At 34.3% G+C, this 17884-nt stretch overlaps 1 protein-coding gene and 1 long non-coding RNA gene across 2 annotated transcripts in view; one reads left to right on the top strand and one right to left on the bottom strand.

Moving 5' to 3' along the window:
- Positions 1–1857: 1857 nt before the first annotated feature.
- Positions 1858–12377, bottom strand: LOC130052405 (uncharacterized). The gene is made up of 2 exons (XR_008800750.1): positions 12107–12377; positions 1858–2113 (listed from the first exon to the last, which is right to left on the bottom strand). It is a non-coding gene; the product is annotated as an uncharacterized LOC130052405 (long non-coding RNA).
- LOC125678473 (fibrocystin-L-like) overlaps positions 4936–17884 on the top strand; it is a 53115-nt gene continuing 40166 nt past the window's right edge. Inside the window, exons 1-9 of the mRNA XM_056157271.1 lie at positions 4936–5894; positions 8470–8540; positions 8680–8823; positions 9205–9349; positions 9618–9721; positions 13076–13191; positions 13290–13408; positions 16995–17190; positions 17668–17776. Of these exons, the coding sequence (XP_056013246.1) occupies positions 5774–5894; positions 8470–8540; positions 8680–8823; positions 9205–9349; positions 9618–9721; positions 13076–13191; positions 13290–13408; positions 16995–17190; positions 17668–17776 (1125 nt within the window). The 5' untranslated portion in view covers positions 4936–5773. The remainder of the gene's footprint in view (positions 5895–8469; positions 8541–8679; positions 8824–9204; positions 9350–9617; positions 9722–13075; positions 13192–13289; positions 13409–16994; positions 17191–17667; positions 17777–17884) is intronic.

Raw genomic sequence — 17884 nt, 5'->3', positions numbered from 1 at the left:
TATAACGAGTTAATTATCTAGTTTTAACGAGTTAATTATCTCGTTATAACGAGTTAGTATCTATGGAAAAGTTAAGGGCCTCGTTATAACGAAATTATAACTCGCTATAACGAGTTAGATTTTTTCACTTTTCATATGACTTTCACAACTAAGGAATTATTGTACCAAAAACAATAACCAGAGAAGAGTTCTTATCTTCCCAGACGCACTACCTAACACTACCACTGCTCCGATTCCCAGACGCAATACCTACCACTACCACTGCTCCAATTCCCAGACGCACTGCCTAACACTACCACTGCTCCGATTCCCAGACGCACTACCTAACACTACCACTGCTCCGATTCCCAGACGCAATACCTACCACTACCACTGCTCCAATTCCCAGACGCACTGCCTAACACTACCACTGCTCCGATTCCCAGACGCACTACCTAACACTACCACTGCTCCGATTCCCATACGCACTACCTAACACTACCACTGCTCCGATTCCCAGACGCAATACCTAACACTACCACTGCTCCGATATTGAACTAGTAGACATCTCAACATCTAGGCTACCTTGTCATCATGGTATTTCATTCCGGAATCGAAAGGATGAAAATATTCGCTAAAATATCTTTAAAACTGAAAAGATGGGCTTTCCTATAGATATAATAAACGCAATATTCTAAAATAAAATGCATTCTCAAATTTTGGTCTACAGGGATTGGTAATTTAAATCAGATGAGACCGCAAAATTAGAAGTCCCGTGTCACAGCAGATGTGGCAAAGGTCGTAAGCTCCGAGCAAAGGCCTAAATTTTACAACCCTTTACGGCAATGGTGACGTTTCCATGTGAGTGAAAAATTATCGTTAGTTAATAGGGAATTAAACCACAAACAACCATCAGGTGTGTATTCTCATCTAGGCATTGTGAGGTCCTCCTCACTTAAAGTAACAGGTTTCAACGAGAGAGAGAGAGAGAGAGAGAGAGAGAGAGAGTGCTCAAGTACTTCAAAGTTTTCTGTCTTTGGACATTTTCTATTCCTGATATAAATATTATTTCAGATCTATATCTTATCTGTACACTATCAGTATATTTACTGATGTACCTCTAGATAAAAATTAATCCTGTACTACACGTTTTTTAACTTATGGCGTCGCAAAATATTGTTCGAAGTAACGATCGAAAAGACGTAAAGACAATAAAACGAAAAACCGTAAAGACGACAAAATAAAACCCGCAAATTAGCGACCTATTTTGTCGTCTTTTTTACTTGCGGTTTTGTGGTCTTTTAGAGGCGAAAATGCAACAAAACGATAATTAGCTACTTTCTCCCCCCCCCTCCCCCCCCCCCCCCCCCCCCCCCACACACACGAAAAGATGACAAAACGAAAAGTCGAAAAGACGACAAAATACAGACAAAAAGACGACAAAGAAAACTCACAAATTAATAGCGACCTATTTTGTCGTCTTTTCGTAAAAGCTACTCGATATACACTTCGCCCAGAATTGCACTGAAATTCAAATTCCAGGTCATGTAACTAAGTCTTAGAAATCGAACTCTACAATATATTCTATCAATTTTCAAGGAAAACTATGTTTAACCTAAATGCTCTAGTTTGCCTGTCACCTACCTGAATTTCTACCATATACATGTACATCATACAAACCCTGTAATATTCATTCATATCATATATCAATAAATTTTTTTTATTCATAATTTTGTGTAGTGTTTACATTCAACAGATACTGTTTGTATTTTATAATTTACTACTTTGTAGGAGAAAGTTCCTCTATCAAAGGAACCATGGCTCTTCAAGAAATATTTGGCTTTTTACTCCCTTGGATATATAATACAAGTATACACAATCTATATATATATATATATTCTGAATAATTGGAAGCAAAAATTACATTGGATTCAAACAAAGTTGAAGCTGATGTTGATATGCAATATGTCTCAGTACTGCTTCTCAAGTAAGTCCTGATGCCTGATCGGACATTGGTCTCCACCTACATGTATAAGTTCCTATGATTGTTCGAGTAGTGCTGACCAATTGAATAGCCCACTTCGGTATTAACTCCGTGACATGACGTTTAAATGGAAGGACTTTAGATTTTAATCTACAATAGAATACATCTTAATGTTTATGTACAAACAACACGCAAGTAAATTGTTTTACGGATTATAGTGTGTAAATATTTATAACCAAAACATGCCTAGATTTATATCGGTCCATGTGTCATGACGTTAACATAATGTGCAGAATATTAATTGCGGGCTTTTGTTATTCTTTTTAATGTGGTTTAATTTAGATTTACAACAACAGTACTATGTTCTACTTTACCATGAATTTATAAGGGTGGTACAGCAGCAAACGAGATATTGTACAAATAAAGAAATATTTTTTTCAATATGTTGATATTTAGGACGCATATAGTCTATTTTCTCTTTTATAAATAATGACATATTTGATGTGAAGAAATAAGGATAAATAAGACAGGGACATGACGAAATTATTTGTCAATATTTTTATCTTTATTTTTGAGAAATTGTGAAATCTTGGAATAGGGGACCCTCAAATCAAATATGTCCAAATCATATAGAAATTTTTGTCATTGTAAGAAGTTATGGTCATTACGAGCGTGTATTACGAATTCACTCCCTTGAAAGTCAATGAAAACTGATATTGTTACATGATCACGTTAACTTTCCTTAAAATTAATTTCCGTCTGAAATTTACACAGACTATAATAGGGAATGGGTACGGTCATTTGAATACTTATCCGGTACTTTTTCAGATTTTGTGGTTTAAGCAAAATTATAGTCACTAGAACATGACAAATTATAACGTTAAACCTCGTTTTCACTCTTTATTTGATATTACAAGTATTCTAAAAATAAAATAAAATAAAACACCCTTATATAAGATATTCTATGTACTCTTACATACGTCATGACCAGCTGACCTCAATATTGAACTAGGATGACATTTAACTTTGTGTACTCTTACTATTAGACCTCCAGTTTAATGACGTTTTACCTAAACTGCTAAACAATGCTGATCATGTATTCATTTTTTAAAAATCCCAGTGATGTTCTATTTTACGATCACAACATGTATGACGTCACAGACAGCAAAGACTGCTACGTGATGAGTGCCCTGCCTTTCCTCAGCTGAAGAACAACAGCTAATGTAAAAAAAAAAAATTTAAAAAAAATCAACACATGTCCCTTCCGACTTTTCATTCCCAGAAAGAAATTGTCGATTATTCACTAAAAAGCTGCATAATGAATTCCAAAGAATTCCAAATTCATCTCCTAAAGCATAATGTAAAGATACAGGGGGATAATTTTGTTCAAACGGAATTAACTTTTGTGAACAGTAATCAATCCTTACGTAACACAAACTTGATATATAGTTATTCATTTAGAAGAGAATATTTTCATAACGAAAAACCGGTGCAGAAAATGATTCTTTTGCAAAGGGGTGTAACTCTTTCAAAGTTGGTCACCAGTGAGGATTGTAAAACTGTACCAGAGAGATACGGGCGTCTACATGTATGTAGTATCAATGTCTCAAATGATAAAGAAAAATGGATACAAATTTAAAAACTAGAAAATTTGAGAATCGAACTCATGATCTAGCCAAAACAAAATACCAAATTGCAAAAGAGAGTTAACCATAACGAAAGCCAACTTCAGACTGATCTGTTATTTATTCATTTTTGAAAGTTTGATATCCAAGCAAAACGAAAATATATACAGAAATTAAGTCGGACAGACTGGCGGACAGGCAGGAATTATGATAGATAGACGGACGGACGGACAGACTTAGAATAGACCTGGGTTTATCGATTGGGCAAAAGTATAATAACGGATGACGAAATTTTAGGTCGATATACATCTCTGTCAACTTTAAAATGTCACTTTCATTTTTACGCATATCAAAAATAATCCAATGAAATATTTATTTTAAAGTTTGATGTTGAAGTTAATGTAGTGTACAGTATAAGAGGGAACTTATACTGCCTCGCTAGTGAGCTAGTTTTTCTAGTGATGCAGTAAAGTCTCTCTCTTGATCACGCAAGTTACATGTAAACAACAGCACTTGAAATAATACAACTTTGATTACAATTATGTAAAAGCTTACTTTACAGTGCACAAAACTCGTACAGATTAAGAAATTAGATTTCAGAACACTCTAATTAAAATTTAGATGTTATTAGATCCGCGCGCATACTCGCACACATAACGAATGATGGGTATGTGAGCGGATCTAACATCTAATTTTACTTAGATTGAGTTCATTGAGGACTGTATAAGAGACACCTAGCTCCCTGTTCTGAATTAGGGAACCAGTTTACCCACTATGTGAGTCTGTGATGTCTCACATGTAGGTCTGTGGGAGTATAAACTTGTAAAACTCTTTTGAATTACTAGTTTTACTTATACTTAATAAACATTGTAGCAATTTTACTTAAATTAATTCTGACTGCAATACAATGAACGTACATGTATGGCAACTTGTTTTTTCTTTCAAAAAAAAAAAAAATAAAAATGTAGGCGTACCTTTGATGTGAGCATTTCATCTTCCAGACCCTCACTTTCATCCGACTTTTGAACCCCCACACTTAATTGTCCACTATCGACACCTTTATAGAATTACACAATGGACCATATTCTAGCCACGTCCAGTTCAGTCTCACATTATAATATATATCTGTAATACTATATATGTAAAAATATTGGACCTAGTTATACAAAACATCAAAACGACACTGTTTAGGGATTTAATGCTAACTGAAGGGTTTACTTGCAGAAAAAAGAACTGGCAGCTTTGTCCAACAACATTTTCTATCATTCAAAAATGTATCTTTTAAAGTGTGTTGGAAAAATAAATATATAGTTTGTCCAAGACTGTGATTGATGTTTGGGGTAGGGGTTGGTCGGGTGTAGGGGGTAAAAACAACAATTGTAAAACAGCATTTATATGTTGTAACAATTCTTTGGTCAAAAACATACACGTTGCACCGAGATGCACTGGAAATTTTGCACAAAACACACATACATGTAACTCAAAACAAAGCCAAAACAATAAATTTTGGTACGCAAAAGGAACCCTATCACAACAGCACAATACAGGTGGATATTTCTTTAAAGTGTTGGATGCTTTGTGTTTTTTGGATCGGCGATGCTTTTGTGACTAATGTGGACGTCAGAACATTAGATTTTTTTCTCCAGCAAACAAATGTCTCAATTACATTGTTTCCCTGCTTCAATAGTCAGAAGTCATCGACAGGTCACAAATTCAGCGCAGCCATTTAAGTTAAACCGATCCCCAGCTTCAATTTATTCATATTTTGTGGGTTTTGAAAAATTACACAAGCTTGCGCAACCTTCACCTTACAGTCTAGAAACGGGTATGTAAGCACGAAAACGACCCAAATTTATTACGAAGGTTCAGTTTTTTTTCAATGATTTTAATCTCAGAATAACAAAAAGCAAGGTCGTATGAAGACAAGTTATTATGAATAGAGGCATGGTCATAATAGAAATGAAATAGCCATATCAAAGGGATAGTTTTTAATCCAACATACGCTAGCTTAGACATAATCTCCGGAAAACAACCGGTAGGGGGAAAACAGTCACATTTATAATAGTTGCAAACAAGTTCAAAACAGAAATCAATTAAGAAAATAAACAAGTTAAATCAATAGGTTTTGGACATTTAAATCTGGGTGAAATACCCAGTGACGCCATCGAACCCTGACCGTATATAAATGGGATATTGTCTAACATCTCTGATTTATAACTTTGATACAGCAATGGACACCAGGAGCAAAGAAAAGTGGAAAGTTGCTCTTTTATACTTTTTTGTGTGGGAATTATTAGCAACTAATGGTAATGCAATTTTCGGGTTATTTTTAATTAACTAAATTTTTTTTTTTTTTTTTTTTTTTTTTTTTACATTACTTAATGTGATATTTTTATATATTGCAAATTTTTGATAGAAAAGGAAAACGTATTTTTTTTTTTTTCGTATTAGCGTAACATAAAATTTGAAGATATTCAGGAGGAATTCTCCTCCGTATTATTTTTAATTTTGTATTTTTAAAATTTTTATTTATTTTTGTTGTTTTTGTTTTGTTTTGGTTGTTGTTTTTTGTCTCTCTCTCTCTCTCTCTCTCTCTCTCTCTCTCTCTCTCTCTCTCTCTCTCTCTCTCTCTCTCTCTCTCTCTTTTGTTGTTGCTTAATATCTTGCGCATCTTATATCTAAAAATCTTGCGCATTTTATATCTAAAAACAAAAAAACAACACCCCCCCCCCCAAAAAAAAAAGCAAAGAAAAAAAGCAACTATATACACTGCTTACATAAGTAAACACAGCAGGTAACTATTATGTAGGTAAGTAAATAATTTATCACAGTGACATGTATAATACAACTTTTGTTTTTCAGCAAGATACATGTTGATATAATTTTACACTCGGCCCAATGGACCTAAATGTCACTTTAAGAAAAGCAACATAATAAACAATGTTTCCGTATGAACAGTCGTGTGAATATATATTATCATGCATAATTGAATTATGAAGCTCCTATAACAAAAATTCGTTCAGTATTTTTGTGTTATGATATAATTTCTCCTATAACAAAAATTCGTCTATTCTCACGTAGGCCGTTTGTCCGGTAGATCTACACAAATAGTTCTCATTTAAAAGAAAAATTTCCCCGCTTCTTGGGTCCCCTCTAGAAATACTGCGGTACACGTTATATTAACGAGTCCTTCATCCTATTGGTCCTTGACACTGCACGTGCATTGTAAACCGTACCCTGTGCGAAAGATCACGGATTTTATACTCCAGTACTCAAATTTGACGACAATGATATTGTAAAGTAATACAAACATAATTATGTTTGATCGTGAAATAAATTTTCATCATAAAGATATGGAAGGGGAACCCCAAAATTTTATTGCTCAAAGCATTGACTGGTATACCGCTAGTTTGCAAGTATTTGCAGACCTCAATGCAGTGAAATTCAGAGAACAAAAAGGAAATTAGATTATTTTCGCTATCTATTGATTATTTAATTATTACGTACACATTTTGGATGACTAGAACTTGTTATGAAAACATCGTCCGGGGCCGTTAATTGTTTTTCAAGTGTAGACAAGCTGTACATTACTAATCCAATATCAAACTCGGTACATGTGCTGCTTTGTGACAAATACTCGAAATTTATCCGGATTTCATAAGGTTGTCACGCAATCTGATGTAATATCTACCGTTAAATTTTTTACAAAGTATGTCGGTCTATTCCACAGTGCGTTAATTTCCAATTTAAAAATTGTCGAATGGAAATATAGAGCAAAATAGATTGAACTTATAAATGGAATAGATTGAATGTAAAGAAGGTATTAAACTCTCTAGAAAATCATATTTAGAAAGAAAACATTGTATCAGAATATGTGGTCATCTGAGAATTATTTCTTTACATTCTGTGTCAATGTGAAGCTAAGACCGAGAAATGACTGACATTCTTTAATATTAGGTGAGATTAAGGACGGACAATAGCATGTTTAAAATAAACGGGAAGTGAAATGGACCGAGACTGAAATCTTGTCCGCAGTGGGTGCATTTGATCTTTTCCTTTGTTAAATGGTGATTGTTCCCGGTAGAAGCCGCGTGTAGCTACATGTAACTTTGTGCAAATAGCATTTTGGTTAAATAGTAACCTGAAAAGTCCACGATGATTTTTATAGATATTGGTATATTTTATATTTGCATTTCATTGTGACATGGCTATCATTTTCTCACCAAAAATTCAATTCAATGAAAATTGCTCTATATCATATATTTCAGTAATTATTTCAAACACTCAAAACAGGCACATGAGTATGTAATTTTGGTGATTAAATAATTATTGTCTTGCAGAACAATACTTCTTCTTTATATACTTACACTATAAATTGCATACTCATGTGCCTGTTTTGAGTACAATTAATGTCAATTCATAATAGAAAACTACTCATCTAATATATATATTATGTAAACTTGACTTTTAATTCTCTTCATGTATGTCCATTCTCTTAATATTCACTCCACTTTTCATACTGTATACACCTCATTTGTTTATACTCTGTAACTGAATATGTATTATGCTGATGAGCCGTAAGGCTTAAAGCCAATAAACAATACAATACAATAAAAGCGGTTATTTAACGTAGTTTTATTAGGTTTCTATGTTTTTGTACAAAATAAAATGTTTTATTAGTCATTAATATATATTCCTATGCCATTGAGAAATTACGTGTCAGTTTCTTTACTTATGGATCACATACAATTACTTGTATATTTCACATATCACCCGCTTTATCATCTGTACAAGCTTCTCGGACATCCGTAAATTTACGTAAAACTTACTATTTTTTCAACGTCTATTAATTGTAAGCATTGCTGTTGACGTGTATTTCAGGTGCACGTGCACAGGACTTCCAGGTGTACCAACGAGGTGTCGTTACAGCCGATCAGTTAACAGAGCTCGAGGTAGGTTCATAACCTCCATACATAATTAAACGGCAAGCGTGATATTCCCAGAGAAAAATACATGTAAATCAGCGAATAGTATACTCAGGGGTTCGATCCAAAATAACGTTTAAGATTTTTAAAAAATCTGATTTTGTAGTTGGGCAACCCTGCTGGCAGGGTTAGGGTGGCACGGAGCACGCGTCACAAGCGGCAGGCGTCCACCGCCTCACAACAGTATATAGACGCACACAATGACGCAAGGACGAACGTCATCCCTACAGCCACTAACATGCTGAAGATGGTGAGACACATGTATCGTACGGTTAAACAATAAGTGTAAATCAAATAAAACATTGTGTACATGCAACATTCAATCAAGATTGACATTATACCAATCAGAGCTGAAAAATGTTAATCAATCGTCCCAAATTAATTTCGTGCCAAGTATTTTGTGTGCGATATCATATATTCAATGAGTAATATGATGCATGTATTTCCTACAAAAATTTTCTATAATATCAATGTAATTGTTTTTATTACATTTATTGGGGGAGGGGTGTGTGTCAGAAATGAAGTACTGAAATAAACGCCAAACAAACTGAAATGGAAAATTTCAAAGAAAGAAATAATCTATAATTCATGCACACGTTCAGATACAGTGCTGTATTTAAAAACTTTGCAGAAATGGAGCAGTGAACTTGCCACGGTCGCAGAAAATTATGCAAAGAGATGTATTTGGGGACACAACGCTGGCCGTACCTCCGATACACAAGCTTTGACGTCACAGTTTAGTTACGTCGGAGAAAACCTTTACGTTACCTCGAGAAGTGAGTAGTCTTGTCATCTGAATTTCTTGTCATTACATGAGGCCAAAGGACATTTTAAATGATTTCTTTCTTGTTGCTGTAAAAAAGAAAGGTTCATTCAAGTTGCCCCCTCCCACGATTCAATTAGTATCAAGGCGTGCTTAACCTGAAAGTTTAATGAAATATAATGCAAATTTAAAAAGTTTCAAAAATCTTAGTGGAACTGACATTAATATGAATTTGATGTTTTGATAAAATAAATTAAATTCATAAAATTTCTTTTCATCAGGTTCGGCAGACCCTTCCGCAGCGGTAAAGGCGTGGGATGACGAAAAGTCCGATTATACATATAGCACCAAGGCCTGCAGCGCTGTGTGCGGACATTACACACAGGTATAGAAATCGGATTTTAGAATTCGTTTTATTTTTTTTCCACCTAGATTGTAATTGATTGCATAATGTTATAGGTCTGAATGCTGTTCTGTCCACAACCTTCTAACATTGGATATACCCATGTTGATTTTGTTTACTAGTATTTGTTTCACGCCACTTCGAGATCCCCCCCCCCCCCCCCCCAATCATAGCTAAGGTAACGTACCACAAATTCAGACCAATTTTTGGCTCAGGGCGGTAGCAGTGAGGCTTCTTTATCGTGCCAACACATTTTGTTGCATGGAACCTCGGTTTTCAAGGTGTCATTCGTCATTCGCCTTTCATCTGCAACTTTACCGAGTTTTGGCGAAGGAGCAGTCACTTCGTATTTAATCAAAGTACTGATATTACTGATAGACGGTGGCGTGGGTTGGGAAAAGCTTAGTTTAAGGTGACCTTAAAACAGTATCGAGATTGTAACTGTCTGAATGAGCAATCATCAATGGTGATTCATTTTGTAATGATAATGCAGTAGTGGTAAAACAAGATAAACGAGATCATAGAGAGTTTATTAAATCCCAAAGAAGAATCATGTACATGTACGTATAGTTAAAACATTCAGTTTATGAAATTGAATGATCAGGGCCGTAAATTAACCTTCAATTTGGAGGAGGCAGGAAATTAGGCGGGGGTCTGGGGGCCGCCCAGGCCCCCAGACGCTGAGCACATTTTGTGCACACTGAACACGTTTCGTGCAAAATCCTTGATTCTAGGGCCTTCTAAGATGTTACTTGACTAACTCATTCTAAAAGAAAGATTTGGAATGCTTTTTAAGGGAGGTATCATGTTCTTAGTTATTGGAAACAACATAAATTCTAATGAACTTTAAATTTTAATTTTTTTTGGCTCAAAAGTTGGAGGAGGCAGCTGCCTCCTCCGCCTCCATGTAATTTACGGCCCTGATGATGATCATACCTTGTAAATGAGCAATTTGTTCTCTCATGAGAGAATAAAAGGAAGATGATACTCATATCCATGCACTCTTTTACTCTTGAGCTTACAGAGAATATATTTCAGAGCATTGAGAGCGCTTACCTTGTAAATTGATGAATGGTATATTACACAACCTGTCAACGGGTCAAATACTGTTTGACATATTTCATACAAATTCAATGTTAGGCCATTCTTTACACACTGATTTTTGATTACGTATTACTCCGTTATAGGGCTTACGGCAGGTGTGACCGGTCTACGGGGATGCTTGCTCCTCCTGAACACCTGATCCCACATGTGGTATATCGAGGGGACCGTGTCTGTCCTACTCTTAATATAAAGACAAAAACATTTCAAATATGCCTCATAATGTTTGAAATAGTTCTCATTTTTTATGAATCTCATGTCCAGGGGTCCGTGTTTGCTCAAATCTCTATTTTGTATTGCTAATAGGAGTTATGAGATTGATTACTGTTCGTTAACTTCACCTTTCATATAACAAAAATAAAAATAATAATCTAATCGTATATTCTGATTGTTGAAATATAATTACATATCTTAATCATACAATCTTATACCCTAAAAATCATTTAATAATGAAATAAGCTATCTTGACTCACACAGAGTATGTTAGTCGTGTTTGTTCCTGTATATTTTCTTTTTTCAAATTATCTCAAATATACATGTAATGTCAACTTCTAATCTTTAAGATATATCTCATGTTTATGGATAAGTAAATAGTCCTCATATGTTCAAATATTGCTCAAGATGTTCTGATTTGTTCCATAATCTTCATTGCTAAAGTCTCTTGTCTCTAAACATAATATCAAAACTGATAAAAAGTAAATAATCTTAAAGGTAATGGAATGTTCAAATTCTCAAAATATTTCGACTTAAAAGTATACTGTATTTTAGTTGTTTGTGTCCCTGGCTTCCTGTATTTTTAAAAATCTTATTTTCTCTCATTTCTAAGCTATTTGTTATTTTTATCTTCAAATAAAGTAAAATTATGCAATCTTAAAATCGATTAATCAAAGTCTTAGACATGTGTTTAAACTATTTTCACGTATTACGTTTTTTGGAAATTTTCTGAAGTCGTAGAATTCTCAATCACTAATTCTCAAACTAATAGAATGTCGGAGTTATCTAATACGATATCTATAGATTTGACTGGATCAGGGAGGATGTAAAAATCAAAACGAATCTGCAAAATTAGAAAAATATCAACTAAATGGGCCTACAGCAAGAATAGTTACAGGATGAACTTATTAGCATCGAGAGAATCTCTTTATTTGGAAACGAGTTGGGATCGCTATACATTAGGCGACAAACATCGCATGAAGTGAACCAGAATTTAACTTCAAACTATCGCAAAAACATTTGTCTTATAGAAACACTCTAAATCACAATTACCTGTATGTAAACGTCACATCTATAAAAATCCATGAGTACCAGCTGTTATAAATGAGTGGAATTCCCCTCCTGTTGAAATCTAATGAAGTGAATCTCTGGGGATCTTTATGAATAGATTTAAGAAAAAGAAAGAAACTTCACATGTGGCAACCAGCTGTAATTTGACGCTAGCACAAAGCAATTATCACTGTTATCATCGTTGACCGATTGATTCCCACTTGATTGGAACTGTCCATGCACCTTACGTAATAACCGTTCTTTATCTTTTGCTGAAGGAAACTCGTCGCATTGCGTAATGTGTACAATAACGCCGAAATTCACAAGGTGAAGGAATAATTGTTATGAAATATACACAGAATTGAGCTCGGTAAGTCGGATCTTTTGAATTATCATATCTTTATTGATACTATCAATTAAAGAAACGGACCACCAAAGCAATCATAACTATCGTACTAAGACCAACGGCAATTAATATCAATATGAATTACTTTACCAATGACAAAGAATTTGAAAATTAACAAAATTATGTAGGAACACGAAATCACCACACTCTAACAATTTAAAATTGCCCATGGAAAATAGATTTAATCAATATTTCAATAGCATTTTGTAAGAAACTGCACATTATATGCAGAGAATTAAATGTCACGGAGGACTTTCAAAGGCCGGAGTAATATGTAGGCCAACGTCCACGGTGTCCCGTATTTTAGGAAAATACATGTTCGTGTGGCCCATAATTATATATATATATATATATATATATATATATATATATATATATATATATAATTTTAAAGAGTTGAAAAGTCAAGCTAATTTTGCCACAATTGGATCGGTTGCAGGAGATTCACAAATGCATCTTGCTTCCTCGAATTTGAGATTTCTATCCCCACCTCACACACCTTATACTATATCTAAACATAACATCAAACAATCACAACCATAGTGAACAGAAGAATTTTCTTGCAGGTCGTGTGGTCCAATTCAGAGTATGTAGGCTGCGCTTCCCATACATGTTCATCATTTACGGGGTTAAGTTCTGCATTCAATGGCGGGACCATTGTCGTTTGTAACTACGGACCAGGGTAAGTCAATCAGTTGTGAGTGCAATGATCGAATCATGTCGTTCTGACAAATGTTTCAATATCTTTAGGTTCTTACTGGTGTTGTTAATTTATTGAAGGGGAAATTTTAACGGACTACATCCGTACTCGTCGGGCACTTCCTGTTCCGCTTGTCCTAGCGGGTACACGTGTTCAAACAATTTATGTGACGACGGAAGCGGAAATACAAATGTTGTGGGTGAGTACATTTATGTTATGTAATTCATTATCGAAATTATGTCGTTTACCTTAAGATTAACGAAAATAGTAATTAGTCATGGGACCTGTGTATATTGAAACAAGTTTGCTATGTACAACAAATGTTTCTAAGCGTACAACAAATGGTTATAAGCGTTTCAAATGTTTATTTTTTCCCCGGAAAACTGGCGCTAACCATACGGTTCCTTAATTAATGCTATCGTGTTGTTTCCGGGCGGGCAAGGTATGAAAATGTACCAGTTCTTGTACAAACAACTATAGACCCCGATTGTGTGAGAAATTGTAGTATTGATGAAAACAGTACGCTATATCATTCCCAGCAGAGAATAATGTACATGTATGTGCATGCACATATATTTATAATGAAGCTTAAACATGTTAAAATGAGTGAAGTATGGGATGTACTGTCACGTCAAAAGACCGTATCACTCCATAAACCCAAGGGGCGGATCCAGGAATTTTTGAAGGGGGGGGGGTCTACCTTCAAGGGGGGTTCTCCCCACAAAATGCGTTATTTTTTTTTTTACCTATTTAAGCAAAATTTCTGACGTAAGGGGGAGGGGTTCCACCTCACCCCACCCCCAGGATCTACCACTGCAGCCTATATGGCTATATAGAATAGTCTCATAGATATTGGTCTGTCTATTCGTGTTGGACTCCGTAGGCATTAGCCTACAGTCATGTAGTCTAATGCGAGGTAAAGTGAAAACACAAAATGACATGGTATGCACATTTAAAATATCACCTGTTATTCCAGTGTTAAATTTTGAATTTGGTAATTGAAAATGAAATTATATCATAAATAACAAGTGTTTATCATATTGATATTAGTAATTGTAAATGAAATTATATCATAAATAACAAGTGTTTATCAATAGATCATTCATAAAGAATTTGAATTATCAGAATATGCAACAACCATCAAGGGCAATTTCCAACAGCCATGTAGATGAAACAACAAACTGTAAAAATTTACCTTGAGCTAAGAGGCCATTTTTGCCATAATGATGGTGAAACTTCAATGGCCATTTCAATGTAATTGTATTTTAACTGGTTTTCAAAAATTTATTGGAATTTCAATACCTAGTTTGAACCACTATACACATGAAAGGATGATACATGAATTATCTTATTAGAAATATTGGATTTGTTTAAGTGTATGGAATAAGAATAGTAATATTTGTTTATTGTGCACTGTCCTGAAGCTTGCCCTTTAAAATGTATACACTTTTAAACTAAATGCTCCCATTTTGGGATTAGTAGCTGAAACAAATTGGAAACTATTATGCACTGTCCTGAAGCTTGTCCTTTAAGATGTATACACTTAAACTAAATGCTCCCGTTTTGGGATTAGTAGCTGAAACAAATTGGATACAGATCACAGCCTGTCGGTAGATACACTGCCAAATGAGATACCCTAAAGGTGCTTCTTTTTATTTCCAATATTTATTCAGAGAACATTAATACAGATGAATTAATCGTATCATTCAATATATAGTACATGTAACAGAATGCATGTGATAAATATATGTTGTGAGTCTTATTTGGAGGGGGGATAATATCTGTGAAACCAGAGGTATACAAACAGCACCTGTTTAGATATTGTCGGTGCCGTGGAATATTCTTAAACACAATTTCTTGCATTGACAGCCAATATGGTATTGGTTTGTCTTGTTTTATTTAACATAAAAATAATATTTACTGAAGTTATTGTGTGGTGTTGAATTGTTGTTTTTATATACAAGAATTGCTAGAGATTTTAACTTTGAATTTTTAAAATGATGAAGAATGACGTCAAGGAGTTTGCTGTCTATGAGAGTATTTGATTAAAGTAAAATATTTACTCTTAGCATTTACTTGTCATGATTATCCTTAAAGCTGTCTTATGTTCAAAAGTCATTTAATTACATGAGCCCCAGAGGAGTGGTGCTATTTAAAACTGTGATTTCATTTGTTCGGATATTTTTGTGGTAGTTTTTATGGTCATTTTATGAGATCATACACATCTATCCAGATTTTGAAGAAGATATTTGATACAAGCTTAAGCTAACATGTTAATGACAGGATAAGACAAATGTTGAGTGATTTGTTTTGGGGATTCAAAAAGTCACTGAAATTGTTTTTTGTAATCTGTGCAAACATTTAAATTGATATTCTATATTCTTAAAGTTTATAATGGGGAACTTAAGTTTTTTATTGCTGTATTTATTCAATAGACAGAAATTTAAATAGCCTCTGGTTACTGATGTGTAAAGTATAAAGTCGTGAAATGACCGTAACATCTCAGAAACATGTTATTAATTGTGGAAGAACTTAAGGAATAAAACTATTATACAATAAGTGCAAAGACAATTAACAATTATTGCTCGGTCCAATCAGATGCTTAATTATTCATCCCGAATTTTTGATGTTGTAATTTGAGAATCGTGCAATAGTGTAGATATTGAATGTTATAGTTATTTTCCAATGTCACAAATAATTACAAAATTTTGTTAAGAAGTCGGGAAGAATTGTTTGATTTTTAAAACGTCAGGTGTATAAATAAAAGGTATCAGTGCATGGTGGATCTAATGATTATGTAAATTCTGTGCCGTTCATTTTGTTGATGGTGTATTTTGCAATAGTTCAAATCGTAACCTAGATTTGCTATTCAGCATTCTCACATTGTTTTTATGAAATCAGTTAATATTTAAAATTGTCTGCTGATTTATAGTTCCTATTTCTTCAGAGTAAGTACACACATTCAAAATGAAAGAGAAAGTGGTGTTACAATTTTTTTGTTAGGAACTTATTCAGGAAATGTTGAAATATCCCATTGTCCAGCATGACAAACCTCCTTAATCCAGTGGACCTTCCAAAATACATCAGTTTTAAGGAGGATTAACATGCACACTAGAGAAATCTGATCTGGATGAAAAGTGGGGGATATGTACAATAATAGTTTGAAATTGAAAAGGGATCAATAGTAAGTTTTGGGATGTTGCCATCTTATTTCTTCAACACATGCCAAATTCATCTCCATCTTGTTTTACTTTGAGTACCATCTATATTTTAATTTGTAGAAATTTATTATGTTTCAGAATCGGGTACTGCAACAGACTTACTTAGTATTTTCATTGGGTCAGATTTTTGGTTCAAGGCCAAAAAAAAATTCTCTTGATTTCATGGTTCAAAAAACTGTTGTAAGAGTTCTCCATATTCATGGGTATGTCAATATCACAAAACAAAGAATGAAAATTAAAGCACGAAAATCAAATCATTGTAAAGTGTATATATTATTTTTTGCAGAGCAGTCCATGTCATATAACATTTACTACAAATTGAAAAATTGTAATGCACTCTGGTATTTAAAAGTGGACCTTATGATAATGTTTACAGTCATTTCAGAATTAACAAGTCAGTTGAAGTTTTATTGCAAGTATTTTTAGACCAGTACAGCCCCATTTGAAACACTGCAGAGCTGACGTTCTCATCTGATATTATAGAAATATTGACACAAATCCCCAGCAGCCAGTTGAATTGACTATGACTAAATGTGTCCTGATGATTGATTTTTACTATTTCAGAGCCTGTGGTAGACTCCGTCAGTCCGAATGAGGGCAGTTTGTGTGGGGAGACACGGCTTTTGATCAGTGGGCGGGGCTTCTCCCAGGACAACATCAATGAAGGAAACCAGGTCCAGCTGGTGTCCGGAACCACATCCTACGACTGTCCGGTCAACAAAGATGGTACCACCGAGGTCAAAGTCATGTGCTACACCCCGTAAGTCCACACTAAATTTTAAGCAGTCGGACAGTCGAGGAAGTGTAATTGTAGAAAAAAGGTCGGAAGAATATTTAGAAAATAGAGTTTATTTTCCCCGAAAATTGAAAAAAATCCCCTAAAATTATTGTGGTATTGCAGTGCATACTATTTTAAATAAGAATTTCACACAGATGTTTAATTAGATACAAATAGATTTCAGCCAAGATGATTATAGGTCTTAAAGTGTGCAGAACACACACAGGATTTCAGCTATTTTTTTATAACAAGATCACATCTTTTTTGATTTTCATGTCAATCATTTAGATTTTTTTTTCCTTTTCCCCATCATTGTTAACATTAAAATTCATTTTGCAAGTATTAACCACATTTTTTCATGTCTTTGATGATGTTTAATGAATTCTGATAATCAATTAACCTGAATGTACACTCCACTGCCTTGATTTGAATAACTGATGATTTATTGGCGGATTTTAGGCCCGGGATGAAGGATGATACATACTATGTCAGACTGACGGTCGATGGGAAGAAAGTGCCGGAAAACAAACACTGTGGGGGCGCCACCAGTAGTAAATGTCGCTTCAGGGTAAGATCCAGAGGGGGAAATATCACAGAGAATGGGAAATGTTAGATAATTAGAGAGAGGGGAAATATATATTCAGGGAGAATTCATAGAGAGGGGATATGCCACATA

The sequence above is a fragment of the Ostrea edulis genome, chromosome 2 (assembly GCF_947568905.1).
Source record: "Ostrea edulis chromosome 2, xbOstEdul1.1, whole genome shotgun sequence".
Taxonomy (NCBI): Eukaryota; Metazoa; Mollusca; class Bivalvia; order Ostreida; family Ostreidae; genus Ostrea; species Ostrea edulis.
The sequence above is the reverse complement of the archived record's forward strand: the minus strand, read 5'-3'. Positions and strand labels throughout refer to the sequence as shown.